At 48.5% G+C, this 20439-nt stretch overlaps 1 protein-coding gene across 3 annotated transcripts in view; it reads right to left on the reverse strand.

Annotated features, from left to right (window-relative positions):
- The window catches only part of USP28 (ubiquitin specific peptidase 28), a 230216-nt gene that overhangs the window by 27126 nt on the left and 182651 nt on the right, over positions 1 to 20439 (reverse strand). For 2 of the 3 annotated variants that reach the window (XM_063943189.1, XM_063943188.1), the window contains exons 19-20: positions 10717 to 10878; positions 10309 to 10404 (exon numbers count right to left, since the gene is read on the reverse strand). The exons of the other annotated variant lie outside the window; for it this stretch is intronic. In XM_063943189.1, the coding sequence (XP_063799259.1) occupies positions 10309 to 10404; positions 10717 to 10878 (258 nt within the window). The remainder of the gene's footprint in view (positions 1 to 10308; positions 10405 to 10716; positions 10879 to 20439) is intronic. 3 annotated transcript variants of the gene reach the window in all.

Consider the following 20439-nt stretch of genomic DNA (forward strand, 5'->3'; position numbering starts at 1 on the left):
GACCAAGCCCCCTCAGCGCTGCACATCCATGCTGAGGCGATTGCTGGTCGTAGTATAACACCAGTATGTGTGTATATACTGTTATGATATTTTCCAGCATCCTATCAGCTGGCTCCTTGAGGCGGCCGTATCTGGAGACGGTAACGCCATGTTTTTACAAGCGTGTGAGCGCCTTATCCACCCTAAGGTGTGTTTTCCAACTCGCCCTTACTTCTGGCGGGAAAGGGTATACCGCCCATAACTTTCTATCGGAGGAACCCCACGTATCATCACACACTTCATTTAATTTATCTGATTCAGGCAAAACTACAAGTAGTTTATTCCCACCCAACAAAATACCCTTATTTGTGGTACTTGTGGTATCAGAAATATGTAACACCTCCTTCATTGCCCTTAACATGTAACTTGTGGCCCTAAAGGAAAAATACGTTTGTTTCTTCACCGTCGACACTGGGGTCAGTGTCCGTGTCAGTGTCTGTCGACCGACTGAGGTAAATGGGCGTTTTTACAAGCCCCTGACGGTGTCTGAGACGCCTGGACCAATACTAATTTGTCCGCCGGCTGTCTCATGTCGTCAACCGGCTTGCAGCGTGTTGACATTATCACGTAATTCCATAAGTAAGCCATCCATTCATGTGTCGACTCCCTAGAGAGTGACATCACTATTACAGGCAATTTGCTCCGTCTCCTCACCAACATTTTTCCTCATACATGTCGACACACACGTACCGACCTATAGCACACACACAGGGAATGCTCTGATAGAGGACAGGACCCACTAGCCCTTTGGGGAGACAGAGGGAGAGTTTGCCAGCACACACCAAAATGCTATAATTATACAGGGACAACCTTTATATAAGTGTTCCTCCCTTATAGCATTTAATATATATTTATATCGCCAAATCATTGCCCCCCCTCTCTGTTATAACCCTGTTTCTGTAGTGCAGTGCAGGGGAGAGCATGGGAGCCTTCCCCTCAGCCTTTCTGTGAGGGAAAATGGCGCCTGTGTGCTGAGGAGAATAAGCTCCGCCCCTTTCTCGGCGGGCTTTTCCTCCCGGTTTTTTAATACTGGCCTGGGTTAAAATACATACATATAGCCTTAATGGCTATATGTGGTGTATTTCTTTTGCCAAATTAGGTATTTATATTGCTGCCCAGGGCGCCCCCAGCAGCGCCCTGCACCCTCCGTGACCGTGTCAGTGAGCCTGTGAGACAACAATGGCGCACAGCTGCAGTGCTGTGCGCTACCTCTATGAAGACTGAGAAGCCTTCTGCCGCCTGTCACCGGACCTCCGTCTCTGCCGTCTTCAGCGTCTGTAAGGGGGATCGGCGGCGCGGCTCCGGGACGAACCCCAGGCTGACCTGTGTTCCGACTCCCTCTGGAGCTCAGTGTCCAGTAGCCTAAGACTTCAATCCTCCTGCACGCAGGTGAGTTGCAAGTCTCTCCCCTAAGTCCCACGTTGCAGTGATCCTGTCGCCAGCAGGTATCACTGATTAGTTTAAACCTAAAAAAGACTTTTCTAAACAGCTCTATAAGAGAGCCATCCAGGTTGCACCCTACTCGGCCGGGCACAGAAACCTAACTGAAGCCTGGAGGAGGGTCATAGGGGGAGGAGCCAGTACACACCATGTGACCTAAAGAGCTTTTTAGATGTGCCCTGTCTCCTGCGGAGCCCGCTATTCCCCATGGTCCTGACGGAGTCCCCAGCATCCACTAGGACGTTAGAGAAATACAATGCCCACAGCAGTGCCCCTTATATACAATACCCACAGTAGTGCCTCTTATATACAATGCCCACAGTAGTGTCCCTTATATACAATGCCCACAGTAGTGCCCCTTATACAGTATTCCCACAGTAGTAGTGCCCCTTACTCACAATGACCACAGTAGTGCCAATTATACACATAATGCCTACAGAAGTGCAGCTTATACATAAAATGCCCACAGTAGTAGTGCCGCTTATATACAGAATTCCCACAGTATTAGTGCCCCTTACACATAATGCCCACAATAGTAGTGCCCTTTACACATAAATGACCACAGTAGTGCTGCTTATACACATAATACCTGCAGTAGTGCCCCATCTCTGCCACTCAAGCAGCTTCCCCACTTCTCTTGTCCATCCAGCCCCCTCTCAGCTCGTCTTCAATATGCCCAGAGCCTGCACCTCTTCATGGCTCTACTTCACTTCAGCAGCAGTTACAGCAAAACATCACATACCGCCATGCCAGAAAAGGAAGAACTGGGACCTGAGAAGGGGCTCGGTGGTGAGCTGCGCTCGCCACAGGTTCTACAAGTGGGAACAGTCCCTGCTAGTCGGCATGCCGACTGTTGGGATTCAGAGGGGATGGGGGTAAGGGTCGGTATTGTGCCCGGTGGTCTCCTCTCCACCGGTCACATGTCTACATCCTGCTCAGCCAGCATTACCAGAAGTAGTCGGTAGCAGCCAAAACTTGCAGCCATAGCTCACAGTGCAGGTGTCTTTGGTGCAGACATAGAGGCTGGCACCCAGCACACCCATGGGTATATGAGGTCTTCCCAGGGCCATTACTGAGTGGGCATGATGCAGCAGGGTACAACGACAGCTACTTGTGCTATGAATACCACGCCACCTGCACGCTGAATCCCTTAACAGGTTGGAGGTGCATACACAAATCAGGCAAGACATACTACAAATAATAAGAATTTACTTACCGATAATTCTATTTCTCGGAGTCCGTAGTGGATGCTGGGGTTCCTGAAAGGACCATGGGGGGATAGCGGCTCCGCAGGAGACAGGGCACAAAAAAGTAAAGCTTTTACCAGATCAGGTGGTGTGCACTGGCTCCTCCCCCTATGACCCTCCTCCAGACTCCAGTTAGGTACTGTGCCCGGACGAGCGTACACAATAAGGGAGGCAATTTGAATCCCGGGTAAGACTCATACCAGCCACACCAATCACACCGTACAACTTGTGATCTAAACCCAGTTAACAGTATGATAACAGAAAGAGCCTCTTAAAGATGGCTCCTTAACAATATAACCCGAATTTGTTAACAATAACTATGTACAGTATTGCAGATAATCCGCACTTGGGATGGGCGCCCAGCATCCACTACGGACTCCGAGAAATAGAATTATCGGTAAGTAAATTCTTATTTTCTCTATCGTCCTAAGTGGATGCTGGGGTTCCTGAAAGGACCATGGGGATTATACCAAAGCTCCCAAACGGGCGGGAGAGTGCGGATGACTCTGCAGCACCGAATGAGAGAATTCCAAGTCCTCTTTTGCCAGGGTATCAAATTTGTAGAATTTTACAAACGTGTTTTCCCCCGACCACGTAGCTGCTCGGCAGAATTGTAATGCCGAGACCCCTCGGGCAGCCGCCCAAGATGAGCCCACCTTCCTTGTGGAATGGGCCTTAACAGATTTAGGCTGTGGCAGGCCTGCCACAGAATGAGCAAGTTGAATTGTGTTACAAATCCAACGAGCAATCGTCTGCTTAGAAGCAGGGGCACCCAACTTGTTGGGTGCATATAGTATCAACAGCGAGTCAGATTTTCTGACTTCAGCCGTCCTTGAAATGTATATTTTTAAGGCTCTGACAACGTCCAACAACTTGGAGTCCTCCAAGTCGCCAGTGGCCGCAGGCACCACAATAGGTTGGTTCAGGTGAAACGCTGATACCACCTTAGGGAGAAAATGCGGACGAGTCCTCAGTTCTGCCCTATCCGAATGGAAGATTAGATAAGGGCTTTTATAAGATAAAGCCGCCAATTCAGATACTCTCCTGGCGGAAGCCAGGGCCAGTAACATAGTCACTTTCCATGTGAGATATTTAAAATCCACCTTTTTCAATGGTTCAAACCAATGGGATTTGAGGAAATCTAAAACTACATTTAGATCCCACGGTGCCACCGGAGGCACCACAGGAGGCTGTATATGCAGTACTCCTTTAACAAAAGTCTGTACCTCAGGAACTGAGGCCAATTCTTTTTGGAAGAATATTGACAGGGCCGAAATTTGAACCTTAATAGATCTCAATTTGAGACCCATAGACAATCCTGATTGTAGGAAATGTAGGAAACGACCCAGTTGAAATTCCTCCGTCGGAACACTCCGATCCTCGCACCACGCGACATATTTTCGCCAAATGCGGTGATAATGTTTCGCGGTGACTTCCTTCCTTGCCTTAATCAAGGTAGGAATGACTTCTTCTGGAATGCCTTTCCCTTTTAGGATCTGGCGTTCAACCGCCATGCCGTCAAACGCAGCCGCGGTAAGTCTTGAAAGAGACAGGGACCCTGTTGTAGCAGGTCCCTTCTCAGAAGTAGAGGGCACGGGTCGTCCGTGACCAACTCTTGAAGTTCCGGGTACCAAGTCCTTCTTGGCCAATCCGGAGCCACTAGTATTGTTCTTACTCCTCCTCACCGTATAATCTTCAATACCTTTGGTATGAGAGGCAGAGGAGGAAACACATATACTGATTTGTACACCCAAGGTGTTACCAGTGCGTCCACAGCTATTGCCTGTGGATCTCTTGACCTGGCGCAATACTTGTCCAGTTTCTTGTTGAGGCGAGACGCCATCATGTCTACCATTGGTCTTTCCCAACAGTTTACTAGCATGTGGAAGACTTCTGGATGAAGACCCCCCTCTCCCGGGTGAATATCGTGTCTGCTGAGGAAGTCTGCTTCCCAGTTGTCCACGCCCGGGAAGAACACTGCTGACAGTGCTATTACGTGATTCTCCGCCCAGCGAAGAATCTTGGTAGCTTCTGCCATTGCACTCCTGCTTCTTGTGCCGCCCTGTCTGTTTACATGGGCGACCGCCGTGATGTTGTCCGACTGAATCAACACCGGTTTTCCTTGCAGGAGTGGTTCCGCCTGGCTTAGAGCATTTTAGATTGCTCTTAGTACCAGAATGTTTATGTGAAGAGACTTTTCCAGGTTCGTCCATACCCCCTGGAAGTTTCTTCCTTGTGTGACTGCTCCCCAACCTCTCAGGCTGGCGTCCGTGGTCACCAGGATCAAATCCTGTATGCCGAATCTGCGGCCCTCCAATAGATGAGCCTTTTGCAACCACCACAGAAGATATACCCTTGTCCTTGGCGACAGGGTTATTCGCAGGTGCATCTGAGGATGCGACCCTGACCATTTGTCCAACAGATCCCTTTGGAAAATTCTTGCATGGAATCTGCCGAATGGAATTGCTTCGTAAAAAGCCACCATTTTTCCCAGGACTCTTGTGCATTGATGTACAGACACCTTTCCTGGTTTTAGGAGGTTCCTGACAGGTCGGATAACTCCTTGGCTTTTTCCTCGGGAAGAAAAACCTTTTTCTGAACCGTGTCCAGAATCATCCCTAGGAACAGCAGACGTATCGTCGGAAAACAGCTGCGATTCTTGGAATATTTAGAATCCAGTCGTGCCGTCGAAGAACTACTTTAGATAGTGCTCTTCCGACCTCCAACTGTTCTCTGGAACTTGCCCTTTTTAGGTCGTGCAAGTAAGGGATAATTTAGATGCCTTTTTTCTTTGAAGAAACATCTTTTCGGCCATTACCTTGGTAAAAAGGCCCGGGGTGCCGTGGATAATTCAAACGGCATCGTCTGAAACTGATATTGACAGTTCTGTACCACGAACCAGAGGTACCCTTGATGAGAAGGACAAAATTTGGACATGGAGGTAATCCTTGATGTCCAGGGACACCATATAGTCCCCTTTTTTCCGGTTCGCTATCACTGCTCTGAGTGACTTTATCTCGATTTCAACCTTTTATGTAAGTGTTCAAAACATTTTAGATTTAGACTATGTGTCACCAAGCCGTCTGGCTTCAGTACCACAATATAGTGTGGAAAAATAATACCCTTTTCCTTGTCGTAGGAGGGGTACTTTGATTATCACCTGCTGGATATACAGCTTGTGAATTGTTTCCAATGCTGCCTCCCTGTCGGAGGGAGCCGTTGGTAAAGCAGACTTCAGGAACCTGCGAGGAGAAGATGTCTCGACTCTCCAATCTTTACCCCTGGGATAATACTCGTACGATCTAGGGGTCAACTTGCGAGTGATCCCACTGCGCCCTGAGACTCTTGAGACTACCCCCCCACCTTGAGTCCGCTTGCACGGCCCCAGCGTCATGCTGAGGACTTGGCAGACGCGGTGGAGGGCTTCTTTTCCTGGGAAAGGGCTGCCTGCTGCAGTCTACTTCCCTTACCTCTATGTCTGGGCAGATATGACTGGCCTTTTGCCTGCATGCCCTCATGGGAAAGGAAAGATTGAGGCTGAAAAGACGGTGTCTTTTTTAGCTGAGATGTAACTTGGGGTAAAAAAGGTTGGATTTCCCAGCTGTTGCTGTGGTCCCCAGGTCCGATGGACCGACCCCCAAATAACTCCTTCCCTTTATACAGCAATACTTCCATCTGCCGTATGGGATCTGTATCACCTGACCACTGTCGTGTCCCTGACATCTTCTGGGAGATATGGACAACGCACTTATCTTGATGCCAGAGAGCAAATATCCCTCTGTGCATCTCACATACATATATATAGAATGCATCCTATTAAATGCTGTACATGAATAAAATATTTTCAGTCAGGGAATCCGACCAAGCCAACCCAGCACTGCATCTCCAGGCTGATGGCGATCGCTGGTCGCAGTATAACCACCGTATGTGTGTATATACTTTTTAGGATATTTTTCCAGCTTCCTATCAGCTGGCTCCTTGAGGGCGGCCGTATCTGGAGACGGTAACGCCACTTGATAAGCGTGTGAGCGCCTTATCACCCTAAGGGGTGTTTCCCAACGTACCCTAATTTCTGGCGGGAAAGGGTATAACGCCAATATTTGCTATCGGGGTAACCCTACGCATCATCACACACTTCATTTTATTTTATCTGATTCAGGAAAAACTACAGGTAGTTTTTTCACTCCCACATAATACCCTTTCTTGTGGTACTTGTAGTATCAGAAACACGTAACACCTCCTTCATTGCCCTTAACGTGTGGCCCTAATGAGAAATACGTTTGTTTATTCACCGTCGACACTGTATTCAGTGTCCGTGTCTGTGTCTGTGTCGACCGACTGAGGTAAATGGGCGTTTTTTAAAAACCCCTGACGGTGTTTCTGAGACGCCTGGACCGGTCCTAATAGATTGTCGGCCGTCTCATGTCGTCAACCGACCTTGCAGCGTGTTGACATTCTCACGTAATTCTCTAAATAAGCCATCCATTCCGGTGTCGACTCCCTAGAGAGTGACATCACCATTACAGGCAATTTCTCCGCCTCCTCACCAACATCGTCCTCATACATGTCGACACACACGTACCGACACACAGCACACACACCGGGAATGCTCTGACAGAGGACAGGACCCACTAGCCCTTTGGGGAGACAGAGGGAGAGTCTGCCAGCACACACCAAAAACGCTATAATTATATAGGGACAACCTTATATAAGTGTTTCTCCCTTATAGCATCTTTTATATATATACAATATCGCCAAAATCAGTGCCCCCCCTCTCTGTTTTAACCCTGTTTCTGTAGTGCAGTGCAGGGGAGAGCCTGGGAGCCTTCTCTCCAGCTTTTCTGTGAGAGAAAATGGCGCTGTGTGCTGAGGAGATAGGCCCCGCCCCTTTTTCGGCGGGCTCGTCTCCCGCTATTTTTGAAGTTAGGCAGGGGTTAAATATCTCCATATAGCCTCTGTGGGCTATATGTGAGGTATTTTTTGCCTCTAATAAGGTTTTTATTTGCCTCTCAGAGCGCCCCCCCCAGCGCTCTGCACCCTCAGTGACTGTTGTGTGAAGTGTGCTGAGAGGAAAATGGCGCACAGCTGCAGTGCTGTGCGCTACCTTTATGAAGACTCAGGAGTCTTCAGCCGCCGATTTTGGACCTCTTCTCTCTTCAGCGTCTGCAAGGGGGCCGGCGGCGCGGCTCCGGTGACCATCCAGGCTGTACCTGTGATCGTCCCTCTGGAGCTAGTGTCCAGTAGCCAAGCAGCAAATCCACTCTGCACGCAGGTGAGTTCACTACTTCTCCCCTAAGTCCCTCGTTGCAGTGATCCTGTTGCCAGCAGGACTCACTGTAAAGTAAAAAACCTAAGCTAAACTTTCTCTAAGCAGCTCTTTAGGAGAGCCACCTAGATTGCACCCTTCTCGTTCGGGCACAAAATCTAACTGGAGTCTGGAGGAGGGTCATAGGGGGAGGAGCCAGTGCACACCACCTGATCTGGTAAAAGCTTTACTTTTTTGTGCCCTGTCTCCTGCGGAGCCGCTATCCCCCCATGGTCCTTTCAGGAACCCCAGCATCCACTTAGGACGATAGAGAAAAAATGAAAAATCCTCCTAACCAGCACCTTCAGGCCTACACCAAATATATAACAAAAACTATATGCCTGTCATGGTGAGGAAATAAGAGGAAGGGGGGACTTTCAGCCTCAACAGAGTTCACTATTTAGTGCCGACTCCTCAGCCTCCCCACTTAACTCATCATCAACCAGTGTAACCCTTTATAAGATGAATGAGAAAAATAAAAAGGAAATTACGTACGTAGATGGCAAATGGCCACTACTCCAAATTGAATAAGTAGATCCAAGAACTATCCATAACAAAGCAACACAGAAACACAAAGCTATTGCATCACGATGACAATAGGATGTCAAATTATATGTAAAGGGAATACTATGTCTTGTATATTCCCAGTGATTCTGCTAGTATTCTTCTCAGTGATAACTTGTCAATTAGAAATGCACCACAATGCGTCGAGAGACACTTTAGAGAAGAGAGACTAGAGGATCGTTAATTATGTCAAACTTGGATGTAAAATCCCAGGGATATATTTACTAAAGTGCGGGTTTATAGAAGTTGAGATGTTGCCCATAGCAACCAATCAGATTCTAGATATTATATTGTAGAAGGTGCTAGATAAAAAAGTAGAATCTGTTTGGTTACTAAGCGTTACATCTCCACATGTATAAACCCACATTTTAGTATATTTACCCCACAGTTTTGACATGACCATATAAAACATACTACAATAATAACCATCAAAGGTGTCAGGAGACATTAACAGAATCTCAGCATCCTGGAAGATACTACAGAAATGACACACAGGGCCAGTACGGATGGTGTAATGGTTAGCATTACTGCCTCACAGCACTGAGGTCATGCGTTCAATCCCCACCATGGCCCTAACTGTGTGGAGTTTGTATGTTCTCCTCTTACTTGCATGGATGTCCTCTGGGTAACCCGGTTTCATCCCACAATCCAAAAATATACTGGTAGGTTAACTGACTCCTGACAAAAACTAACCCTAGTCTGCAAGTGTGTGTGTAAATGTGCTTAGGGTAGCCTAGATGGGCCAAGTGGTTCTTATCTATGTTTCTATGTTACTAAGCACTTGTACCTTAATCTATAATTGTGATTTCTGTTCCCAGCAGGTTTACAAAACCACCATAAGTGGCTCTGTTATGCACAGCAGGAAAAAAAATAAATGAAGGCAACATTTCTTTACACAGTCACCCTCACATAAGGAAAGTCATATTTCGTACACTGCTTATTCATTTCCTACTGGACTGGTGGCATATTCCAATAAATACTAGTGCAGCTGGCTACATTGTACGTACAGGATAGATGCACTTATTTAATAATATATTCATGCAAAAAAGTAATAAAAGCCAAGTGTCTACAGTTCAGATTAGTGTTAGACATTAGCCACAGAACATAACTTAGGGGGTCATTCCGAGTTGTTCGCTCGTTATTTTTTTTCCGCAACGGAGCGATTAGTCGCTAATGCGCATGCGCAATGTCCGCAGTGCGACTGCGCCAAGTAAATTTGCTATGCAGTTAGGTATTTTACTCACGGCATTACGAGGTTTTTTTCTTCGTTCTGGTGATCGTAATGTGATTGACAGGAAGTGGGTGTTTCTGGGCGGAAACAGGCCATTTTATGGGTGTGTGTGAAAAAACGCTACCGTTTCTGGGAAAAACGCGGGAGTGGCTGGAGAAACGGAGGAGTGTCTGGGCGAACGCTGGGTGTGTTTGTGACGTCAAACCAGGAACGAAACTGACTGAACTGATCGCAGATGCCAAGTGTGGAGCTACTCAGAAACTGCTAAGAAGTGTCTATTCGCAATTCTGCTAATCTTTCGTTCGCAATTTTGATAAGCTAAAATTCACTCCCAGTAGGCGGCGGCTTAGCGTGTGCAAAGCTGCTAAAAGCAGCTTGCGAGCGAACAACTCGGAATGACCCCCATAGTACGCACAGCAATGTATTATTCTGACCAATATTAGAGTGGTCACAGTGTTAGTGCGTGGCAAGCCATAAAATACCTTGACAAGCCCTGCTTCAGGGCCATCACGATCAAAGACCTGGCGAGCTTTGAGTATTGCCAGGATTACCCCTTGCATGGCAGGGCACAGCATGGTCTAGCACAGCAGATGAATAAGGGGAAAAGAATACAAATACATCGGAATGAGAAGACAAAATAATAATATATGGAAACAGCACAAAAATAATGAAAGAGAGTAGTGGTTGAAGTGGGAGTATATCTAACCAGTAGCATATGTTTCAGAACTGAACAGTGTTTTATGGATCAGTCAATGCAGTGTGGAAGAGAACTGTAATTGAAGTAAGTATCATAATTATCCATTTAAAAAAATATGAGTGCCAAGTATGTGTTGCAAAGCTGACCCTACTGTGTTCAACATAATTGGGGTTCAAGCACCAAAGCTCTGTACCTCCTCATTATATCCGTCAGCATCGGATCTAACAAGAATCTTTCCCACACTGGGGATCTCCACCTCTGAAAGCTGGGAGATGGGCTGCTGTTCCTTCTCCCCCGCCTCATCAGTGCAGCTGGGTTCAGGCTGGCAGGCCTCCTCTGTCTCTGGGTTTGTCGGCTGTGACCGCAGCAAAGGGAAGCGTGGAATGGACAGGTGGTAAAGAAGGTAAAGAAAGAGTGACACACTACTTTACAACAAGAGAGCAGGGGTAGGTAAAACAGTGGCTCCCTAACTCCCAGCAACATCTAAAATCCTTCAGCCAGCATAAAGGATGGCAGTATTTATTCAGGTAGTACAAAGCATGCAAGATAAAAGAACTATAGAGTGTTTGAAACTGTAAAAATGTCCCTATCCGCAGAGAGTATATGCAACGAACAAGACTAATAAACAAGGTTGCTTGAAGTAGCCATCAATTAACCCCTTTCCTTCAAGACAGATGTGTCCTCATACACACTTGCCTCAGTTGCAGCAAACAGCCCTTTTCGGCATGCCAGGTCCCAAGTGTCTTGTCTTAGGCCACAAGTCTTTTTCGCTTAAATGTGCATCTTAGTCGCACACATTAAACAATCGGAAGCAATGAAACTACTTAATGAGACTGCACTAATTAATCTGATGTGCGACTATGTACATCTGTGTGCAAATGAGTCTGAATCTGTATATGCAGTGCTGTGATACAGCAGCCATAGTTTTTTTTCACACAAAGTTTCATTGAGCTTCATCTGCAACTTTGTACATATTTAAAACTAAGGGGTTAATGTATGAATCGTCGATATGGGGAAGAAGTGATATCAGGCATGTTATGTGCACTGATACCGCTTCTCCCCTATGTATTACAGTCGCGGTGAGTGTAGAATGACAGGGACGCTAAAAGATAGCATGCAGATATGCGAGGGCAATGTTTGGGCAATGTTTGAACAGTCAGTTGCACTGACCATTCAGACAACTACAGCTATCAATTTCGACAGCTGCAGGTGTCATTGCCCATGCACCACAGCCAGGGACAGCACTGTTCCTCCGGGCTGCATGTGAAATCTCGTTTGAGTAGCAAGATCTCACGAATGCGCATCGGAGCCAGCTGGGGAGACACAACGTATCAGCACTAGGCTGATGCACTGTGGTGGATCTGGCAGCAATTGCCGGAGAGGGAGTTTTCACTCCCGCTTCGGCATCCAAGATGCTGCTTCTTGCTTAGCCTCATTAAAGAGACAAAGCAGGAAAGGTTATACTCGCACAATAAGTTTCAGCATGAGTTGTAGTTGTGCGAAAATGTAACTACAGCTCATTCCACTAAAATGCAGAGGCCATTCAGGAGAGGACAAAGCCCCTCGCATGCTGGGTCCTGCCGCCCCTTCCCCCCAACTAAATTGAGAGCACCTTGCCAAACAGCGAAGCGCCTGCATGTTTAGAGTTGCCACCTGCCTACGCAGCCTAGCTGTGAAGGCAGTCGCCAGGCAGCCATGTTTTGGGTTTGCAGCCGCCAACTCCTCCAACTGTCCAGACACTCCTGCATTGTCCGGGCTGCACCCCCCGAACAGCACCCCGACGCCTACAAAACACTGCCTCGGCACCCCATCCCCCACTAGGACGGAAAATAGCGATTTCAGCACTTCTCAGATTGATGCATAATTAGGCCCATAATACATTCCCCACTAATTCCTGTACTGGTAAAGTTGCAGCCCAGTGTCTCTGGTACAGACCGAGCAGTGTTTCACTGTGTCTGTGGTACATATAAGATGCAAATTTAAAGAAAAAGTGTCTAAGGTATGCCACTGCTCACTTATGAACAAACGAAAACTACCAACATTGGGGTGACCGACTATCACCTCCCCCAACAGCAGCTTAGAGAACCAGCTCCGTTGCAGCACCTGTTCTTTTTACCATTTATGGTAAAGTTACTTTTCTTTTGCCACAGCTCACTTATGCCTGGTGTCTCACACCGCATGGTGTATGAGGCTAGATGTACAATGACACATCTTCCGTAGACACTTATAAGATACAATTGTGACATTTTATATGAATGTGAAACATAGCTTGGTGGTCCATTGTGGAGGCCATTTCTTTTCTGTTTCTGCGTGACTGGTTCCTGTACTTCTTGCTCAAAGGAAACCCTGTACGGTGATTTTTCATTCATGTGACACTGATTCAGGAAGCACTAGAAGATGCAGGCAGAAAGTGAAATCACACACTGCCACCATCCAATGACGGACTACTTTGCAGTGCGATAACTCCCACCCCCGCAGCCACTGCAGAAGCTTGGAGGTGCAGTGCTGCGGGGGCGCTGCCGCTGATTCAGAGCAGATTGACATGCGGACTACCCGTCCGCATGTCAATCTGCTAAATGTCCCTTCCAAAATGTCCGCCACCATGGAGGAGACATGCTAGAGGTCCTGCCGGGACCCGCGGGAGCACATAGCGCTGGCCGCGGCACCCTGCAGCCCTGCCACCTTGCTACCCTGGCACGGCGGCAGCAATGGGGAAGGGGAATCGGGCAGCGGTGCCCACGGCTCACTACAGCCTTCAGTGGCAGCGGGAAGGAAGGGGTGGGGGGATCGGGCAGCATTACTCCCTAGCAACAATTAACAAGCATGACACCCAGTGCATGAAACCTCTGGCAACGAGCATGACACCCAGTGCATGAAATCCCTGGCAACAAGCATTACCACCTGGCAACGAGCTTGACACCCAGTGCATGAAACTTTTCGCAACGAGTATTACCCCCTGGCAACGAGCTTGACACCCAGTGCATAAAACCTCTGGCAACGCGCTGACACCCTGAGCATGAAAACCCCTGGCACCGTGCATGGAACCAAGATCATGAAACCCTTGGCAACGATCAGATAATTTAAAATTAATTAGAAGCCTTACTGTAGGGCTTAATGTGTAATGGGCATTGCGATGTTTGGCATAATATATAACGGACATTGCGATGTTTGGCATAATATATAACGGACATTGCGATGTGTGGCATAATGTATCATGGACATTGTGGTATGTGGTATAATGTATAACGGGCATTGCGGTTTGTGTCATAATGTGTCACAGGCATGACGATGTGTGGTATAATGTATCACGAGCATTGTATGTGGTATAATGTCTCAGGGGCATTGCAGTGTGTGGTATAATATATAACGGGCATTGCGGTGTGTGGCATAATGTGTCACAGGCATGACGGTGTGTGGTATACTGTATTACGGGCATTGTATGTGGTAGAATAAGAATTTACTCACCGGTAATTCTATTTCTCGTAGTCCGTAGTGGATGCTGGGAACTCCGTAAGGACCATGGGGAATAGACGGGCTCCGCAGGAGACTGGGCACTCTAAGAAAGAATTAGGACTACTGGTGTGCACTGGCTCCTCCCTCTATGCCCCTCCTCCAGACCTCAGTTAGGGAAACTGTGCCCGGAAGAGCTGACACTACAAGGAAAGGATTTGGAATCCCGGGTAGGACTCATTCCAGCCACACCGTACAACTCGTGATAACTATACCCAGTTAACAGTATGAATAACAACTGAGCCTCACTGAACAGATGGCTCATAACAATAACCCTTTAGTTAAGCAATAACTATATACAAGTATTGCAGACAATCCGCACTTGGGACGGGCGCCCAGCATCCACTACGGACTACGAGAAATAGAATTACCGGTGAGTAAATTCTTATTTTCTCTGACGTCCTAGTGGATGCTGGGAACTCCGTAAGGACCATGGGGATTATACCAAAGCTCCCAAACGGGCGGGAGAGTGCGGATGACTCTGCAGCACCGAATGAGCAAACACAAGGTCCTCCTCGGCCAGGGTATCAAACTTGTAGAATTTTGCAAACGTGTTTGATCCCGACCAGGTAGCAGCTCGGCAAAGTTGTAAAGCCGAGACCCCCTCGGGCAGCCGCCCAAGAAGAGCCCACCTTCCTCGTGGAATGGGCTTTTACCGATTTAGGATGCGGCAGTCCAGCCGCAGAATGTGCAAGTTGAATCGTGGAGCAGATCCAGCGAGCAATAGTCTGCTTAGAAGCAGGAGCACCCAGCTTGTTGGGTGCATGCAGGATAAACAGCGAGTCAGTCTTTCTGACTCTAGCCGTACTGGAAACATAGATTTTCAGGGCCCGGACTACGTCCAGCAACTTGGAAGCTTCCAAGTCCCGAGTAGCCGCAGGCACCACAATAGGTTGGTTCAAATGAAACGCTGATACCACCTTAGGGAGAAATTGGGGACGAGTCCTCAATTCTGCTCTGTCCATATGGAAGATCAGATAGGGGCTTTTACAGGACAAAGCCGCCAATTCTGACACCGCCTAGCCGAAGCCAAGGCCAAAAGCATGACCACTTTCCACGTGAGATATTTTAATTTCACGGTCTGAAGTGGCTCAAACCAATGTGATTTTAGGAAATCCAACACAACGTTGAGATCCCAAGGTGCCACTGGGGGCACAAAAGGGGGCTGAATATGCAGCACTCCCTTAACAAACGTCTGAACTTCAGGCAGTGAAGCCAGTTCTTTTTGAAAGAAAATAGACAGGGCCGAAATCTGGACTTTAATGGATCCCAATTTTAGGCCCATAGTCACTCCTGACTGTAGGAAGTGCAGAAATCGACCCAGCTGAAATTCCTCTATGGGGGCCTTCATAGCCTCACACCAAGCAACATATTTTCGCCATATGCGGTGATAATGTTTTGCTGTCACATCCTTCCTAGCTTTTATCAGCGTAGGAATGACTTCAACCGGAATGCCCTTTTCCATCAGGATCCGGCGTTCAACCGCCATGCCGTCAAACGCAGCCGCGGTAAGTCTTGGAACAGACAGGGCCCCTGCTGTAGCAGGTCCTGCCTGAGAGGCAGAGGCCAAGGGTCCTCTGAGATCATTTCTTGTAGTTCCGGGTACCAAGTCCTTCTTGGCCAATCCGGAACGATGAGTATAGTTCTTACTCCTCTCTTTCTTATTATCCTCAGCACCTTTGGTATGAGAGAAAGAGGAGGGAACACATAAAACGACTGGTACACCCACGGTGTCACTAGAGCGTCCACAGCTATCGCCTGAGGGTCCCTTGACCTGGCGCAATATCTTTTTAGCTTTTTGTTGAGGCGGGACGCCATCGTGTCCACCTGTGGCCTTTCCCAACGATTTACAATCAGCTGGAAGACTTCTGGATGAAGTCCCCACTCTCCCGGGTGGAGGTCGTGCCTGCTGAGGAAGTCTGCTTCCCAGTTGTCCACTCCCGGAATGAACACTGCTGCCAGTGCTATCACGTGATTTTCCGCCATCGGAGAATCCTTGTGGCTTCTGCCATCGCCATCCTGCTTCTTGTGCCGCATGGGCGACCGCCGTGATGTTGTCTGACTGAATCAGCACCGGCTGGTTTTGAAGCAGGGGTCTTGCCTGACTTAGGGCATTGTAAATGGCCCTTAGTTCCAGAATATTTATGTGTAGGGAAGCCTCCTGACTCGACCATTGTCCTTGGAAGTTTCTTCCCTGAGTGACTGCCCCCCAACCTCGGAGGCTTGCATCCGTGGTCACCAGGACCCAGTCCTGTATGCCGAATCTGCGGCCCTCGCGAAGATGAGCACTCTGCAGCCACCACAGCAGAGACACCCTGGCCCTCGGGGACAGGGTGATCAGCCGATGCATCTGAAGATGCGATCCGGACCACTTGTCTAACAGATCCCACTGAAAGATCCTTGCATGGAACCTGCCGAATGGAATTGCCTCGTAAGAAGCTACCATCTTTCCCAGGACTCGCGTGCAGTGATGCACCGACACCTGTTTTGGTTTCAGGAGGTCTCTGACCAGAGATGACAACTCCTTGGCCTTCTCCTCCGGGAGAAATACCTTCTTCTGTTCTGTGTCCAGAATCATACCCAGGAACAGCAGACGCGTCGTAGGAACCAGCTGCGACTTTGGAATATTCAGAATCCATCCGTGCTGTTGTAGCACTTCCTGAGATAGTGCTACTCCGACCAACAACTGCTCCCTGGACCTCGCCTTTATAAGGAGATCGTCCAAGTACGGGATAATTATAACTCCCTTCTTTCGGAGGAGTATCATCATTTCGGCCATTACTTTGGTAAATACCCTCGGTGCCGTGGACAGACCAAACGGCAACGTCTGGAATTGGTAATGGCAGTCCTGTACCACAAAACGGAGGTACACCTGGTGAGGTGGGTAAATGGGGACATGTAGGTAAGCATCCTTGATGTCCAGTGATACCATGTAATCCCCCTCTACCAGGCCTGCAATAACCGCCCTGAGCGATTCCATTTTGAACTTGAACTTCCTTATATAAGTGTTCAAGGATTTCAAATTTAGAATGGGTCTCACCGAACCGTCTGGTTTCGGTACCACAAACATTGTGGAATAGTAACCCCGTCCCTGTTGAAGGAGGGGAACTTTTATTATCACCTGCTGGAAGTACAGCTTGTGAATTGCCGCCAGCACTACCTCCCTGTCCTGGGGAGTAGCTGGCAAGGCTGATTTGAGGTAACGGCGAGGGGGAGACATCTCGAATTCCAGCTTGTATCCCTGAGATACCACTTGTAGAACCCAGGGATCCACCTGGGAGCAAACCCACCGGTCGCTGAAGTTCCGGAGACGGGCCCCCACCGCACCTGGCTCCACCAGTGTAGCCCCAGCGTCATGCGGTGGATTTAGTGGAAGCAGGGGAGGATTTTTGTTCTTGGGAACTGGCTGTATGGTGCAGCTTTTTCCCTCTACCCCTGCCTCTGGGCAGAAAGGACGCGCCTTTAACACGCTTGCCTTTCTGGGGCCGAAAGGACTGTACCTGATAATACAGTGCTTTCTCAGGCTGTGAGGGAACCCGAGGTAAAAATGTCGACTTCCCAGCTGTTGCTGTGGAAACGAGGTCCGAGAGACCATCCCCAAACAATTCCTCACCCTTGTAAGGCAAAACCTCCATGTGCCTTTTAGAATCCGCATCACCTGTCCACTGCCGAGTCCATAATACTCTCCTGGCAGAAATGGACATAGCATTAATTCTAGATGCCAGCCGGCAAATATCCCTCTGTGCATCTCTCATATATAAGACTACGTCTTTAATATGCTCTATGGTTAGCAATATAGTGTCCCTGTCCAGGGAATCAATGTTATCAGACAGGGAATCGGACCACGCTGCTGCAGCACTGCACATCCATGCTGAAGCAATAGCAGGTCTCAGTATAGTACCTGAGTGTGTATATACAGACTTCAGGATAGCCTCCTGCTTTCTATCCGCAGGCTCCTTTAAGGCGGCCGTATCCTGAGACGGCAGTGCCACCTTTTTTGACAAGCGTGTGAGCGCTTTATCCACCCTCTGGGATGTCTCCCAACGTAACCTGTCCTCTGGCGGGAAAGGGTACGCCATCAGTAACTTTTTAGAAATCACTAGTTTCTTATCGGGGGAAGCCCACGCTTCTTCACACACTTCATTCAACTCATCTGATGGGGGAAAAACCACTGGTTGCTTTTTCTCCCCAAACATAATACCCTTTTTAGTGGTACCTGGGTTAATGTCAGAAATGTGCAACACATTTTTCATTGCCGTAATCATGCAACGGATGGCCCTAGTGGAATGTACATTAGTCTCGTCCTCGTCGACACTGGAGTCAGACTCCGTGTCGACATCTGTGTCTGCCATCTGAGGTAGCGGGCGTTTTTGAGCCCCTGATGGCCTTTGAGACGCCTGGGCAGGCACTAGCTGAGAAGCCAGCTGTCCCACAGCTGTTATGTCATCGAACCTTTTATGTAAGGAGTTGACACTGTCGTGTAAAACCTTCCACATATCCATCCACTCTGGTGTCGACCCCGCAGGGGGTGACATCACATTTATCGGCACCTGCTCCGCCTCCACATAAGCCTCCTCATCAAACATGTCGACACAGCCGTACCGACACACCGCACACACACAGGGAATGCTCTGACTGAGGACAGGACCCCACAAAGTCCTTTGGGGAGACAGAGAGAGAGTATGCCAGCACACACCACAGCGCTATATAATCAGGGATTTACACTAACACAAAGTGATTTTCCCTATAGCAGCTATACAAATACAGTTTGCGCCTAAATTTAGTGCCCCCCCCTCTCTTTTTTACCCTTTGAGCCTGAAAACTGCAGGGGAGAGCCTGGGGAGCCAGGAAATGGCGCCAGTGTGCTGAGGAAGATAGCCCCGCCCCCTTCTCGGCGGGCTTCTCCCGCTCTTATATTAATATTATGGCAGGGGATTTTTGCACATATATAGTTTATTAGACTATATTATGTGCTGTTTGCCAATGTAAGGTACTCTAATTGCAGCCCAGGGCGCCCCCCCCCCCCCCCCCCAGTGCCCTGCACCCATCAGTGACCGGAGTATGTGGTGTGCATAGGGAGCAATGGCGCACAGCTGCAGTGCTGCGCGCTACCTTAATGAAGACCGGAGTCTTCAGCCGCCGATTTCCAGGACGTTCTTCTTGCTTCTGGCTCTGCAAGGGGGACGGCGGCGCGGCTCCGGGACCGGACGACCGAGGCTGGGCCTGTGTTCGATCCCTCTGGAGCTAATGGTGTCCAGTAGCCTAGAAGCCCAAGCTAGCTGCAAGCAGGTAGGTTCGCTTCTCTCCCCTAAGTCCCTCGTAGCAGTGAGTCTGTTGCCAGCAGATCTCACTGAAAATAAAAAACCTAATAAATACTTTCTTTACTAGAAGCTCAGGAGAGCCCCTAGTGTGCAACCAGCTCGAGCCGGGCACAGGTTCTAACTGAGGTCTGGAGGAGGGGTTATAGAGGGAGGAGCCAGTGCACACCAGTAGTCCTAATTCTTTCTTAGAGTGCCCAGTCTCCTGCGGAGCCCGTCTATTCCCCATGGTCCTTACGGAGTTCCCAGCATCCACTAGGACGTCAGAGAAAATGTGTTAGGGGCATTGCAGTGGTATGTATAACGGGCATTGCGGTGTGTGGTATACTGTATCACGGGCATTGTATGCGGTATGTCTTAGGGGCATTGCAGTGTGTGGTATGTATAACGGGCATTCTGATGCATGGCGTAATGTGTCACAGGCATGACTGTGTGTGGTATACTGTATCACGGGCATTGTATGTGGCATAATATCTCAGGGGCATTGTATTGTGTAGCATAATGTATAACGGGCATTGTGATGCTTGGCGTAATGTGTCACATGCATTAGAGTGCGTCATAATGTGTCACAGGCATTATGGTGTGTGGTATAATGTCTCAGGGACACTGCAGTGTGGGGCATAGTTTATAACGGGCATTGCGGTGTGGCATAATGTGTCACAGGCATTACAGTGTGTGGCATAATGTCTAAAGGCCATTGCAGTGTGTGGCATAATGTGTAAGGGGCATTACTATAAGGAGGAACAATGACAAATAATATGTAAGGGGCATGAATCAGGATTATTTTTTTTCCTGTGGTCACCAATGTGTCATCGTGCAGGTTGGAAAACTGGGGTAAAAGGTAGTCGTTTCCTGCAACGCCACGCCCCTTTCAGCAAAGCCACACCCATTTTTATGAAACCACACCCATTTTTGGGTGGTGGTTGGGAGGGTGCCAGAGGATTTTTTGGCTTGGGGGGAGAAAATAAGATTTTAAACCTACCGGTAAATCTTTTTCTCGTAGTCCGTAGAGGATGCTGGGGACTCCGTAAGGACCATGGGGATAGACGGGCTCCGCAGGAGACATGGGCACTTTAAGAAAGACTTTG

The sequence above is a fragment of the Pseudophryne corroboree genome, chromosome 10, assembly GCF_028390025.1.
Source record: "Pseudophryne corroboree isolate aPseCor3 chromosome 10, aPseCor3.hap2, whole genome shotgun sequence".
NCBI lineage: Eukaryota > Metazoa > Chordata > Amphibia > Anura > Myobatrachidae > Pseudophryne > Pseudophryne corroboree.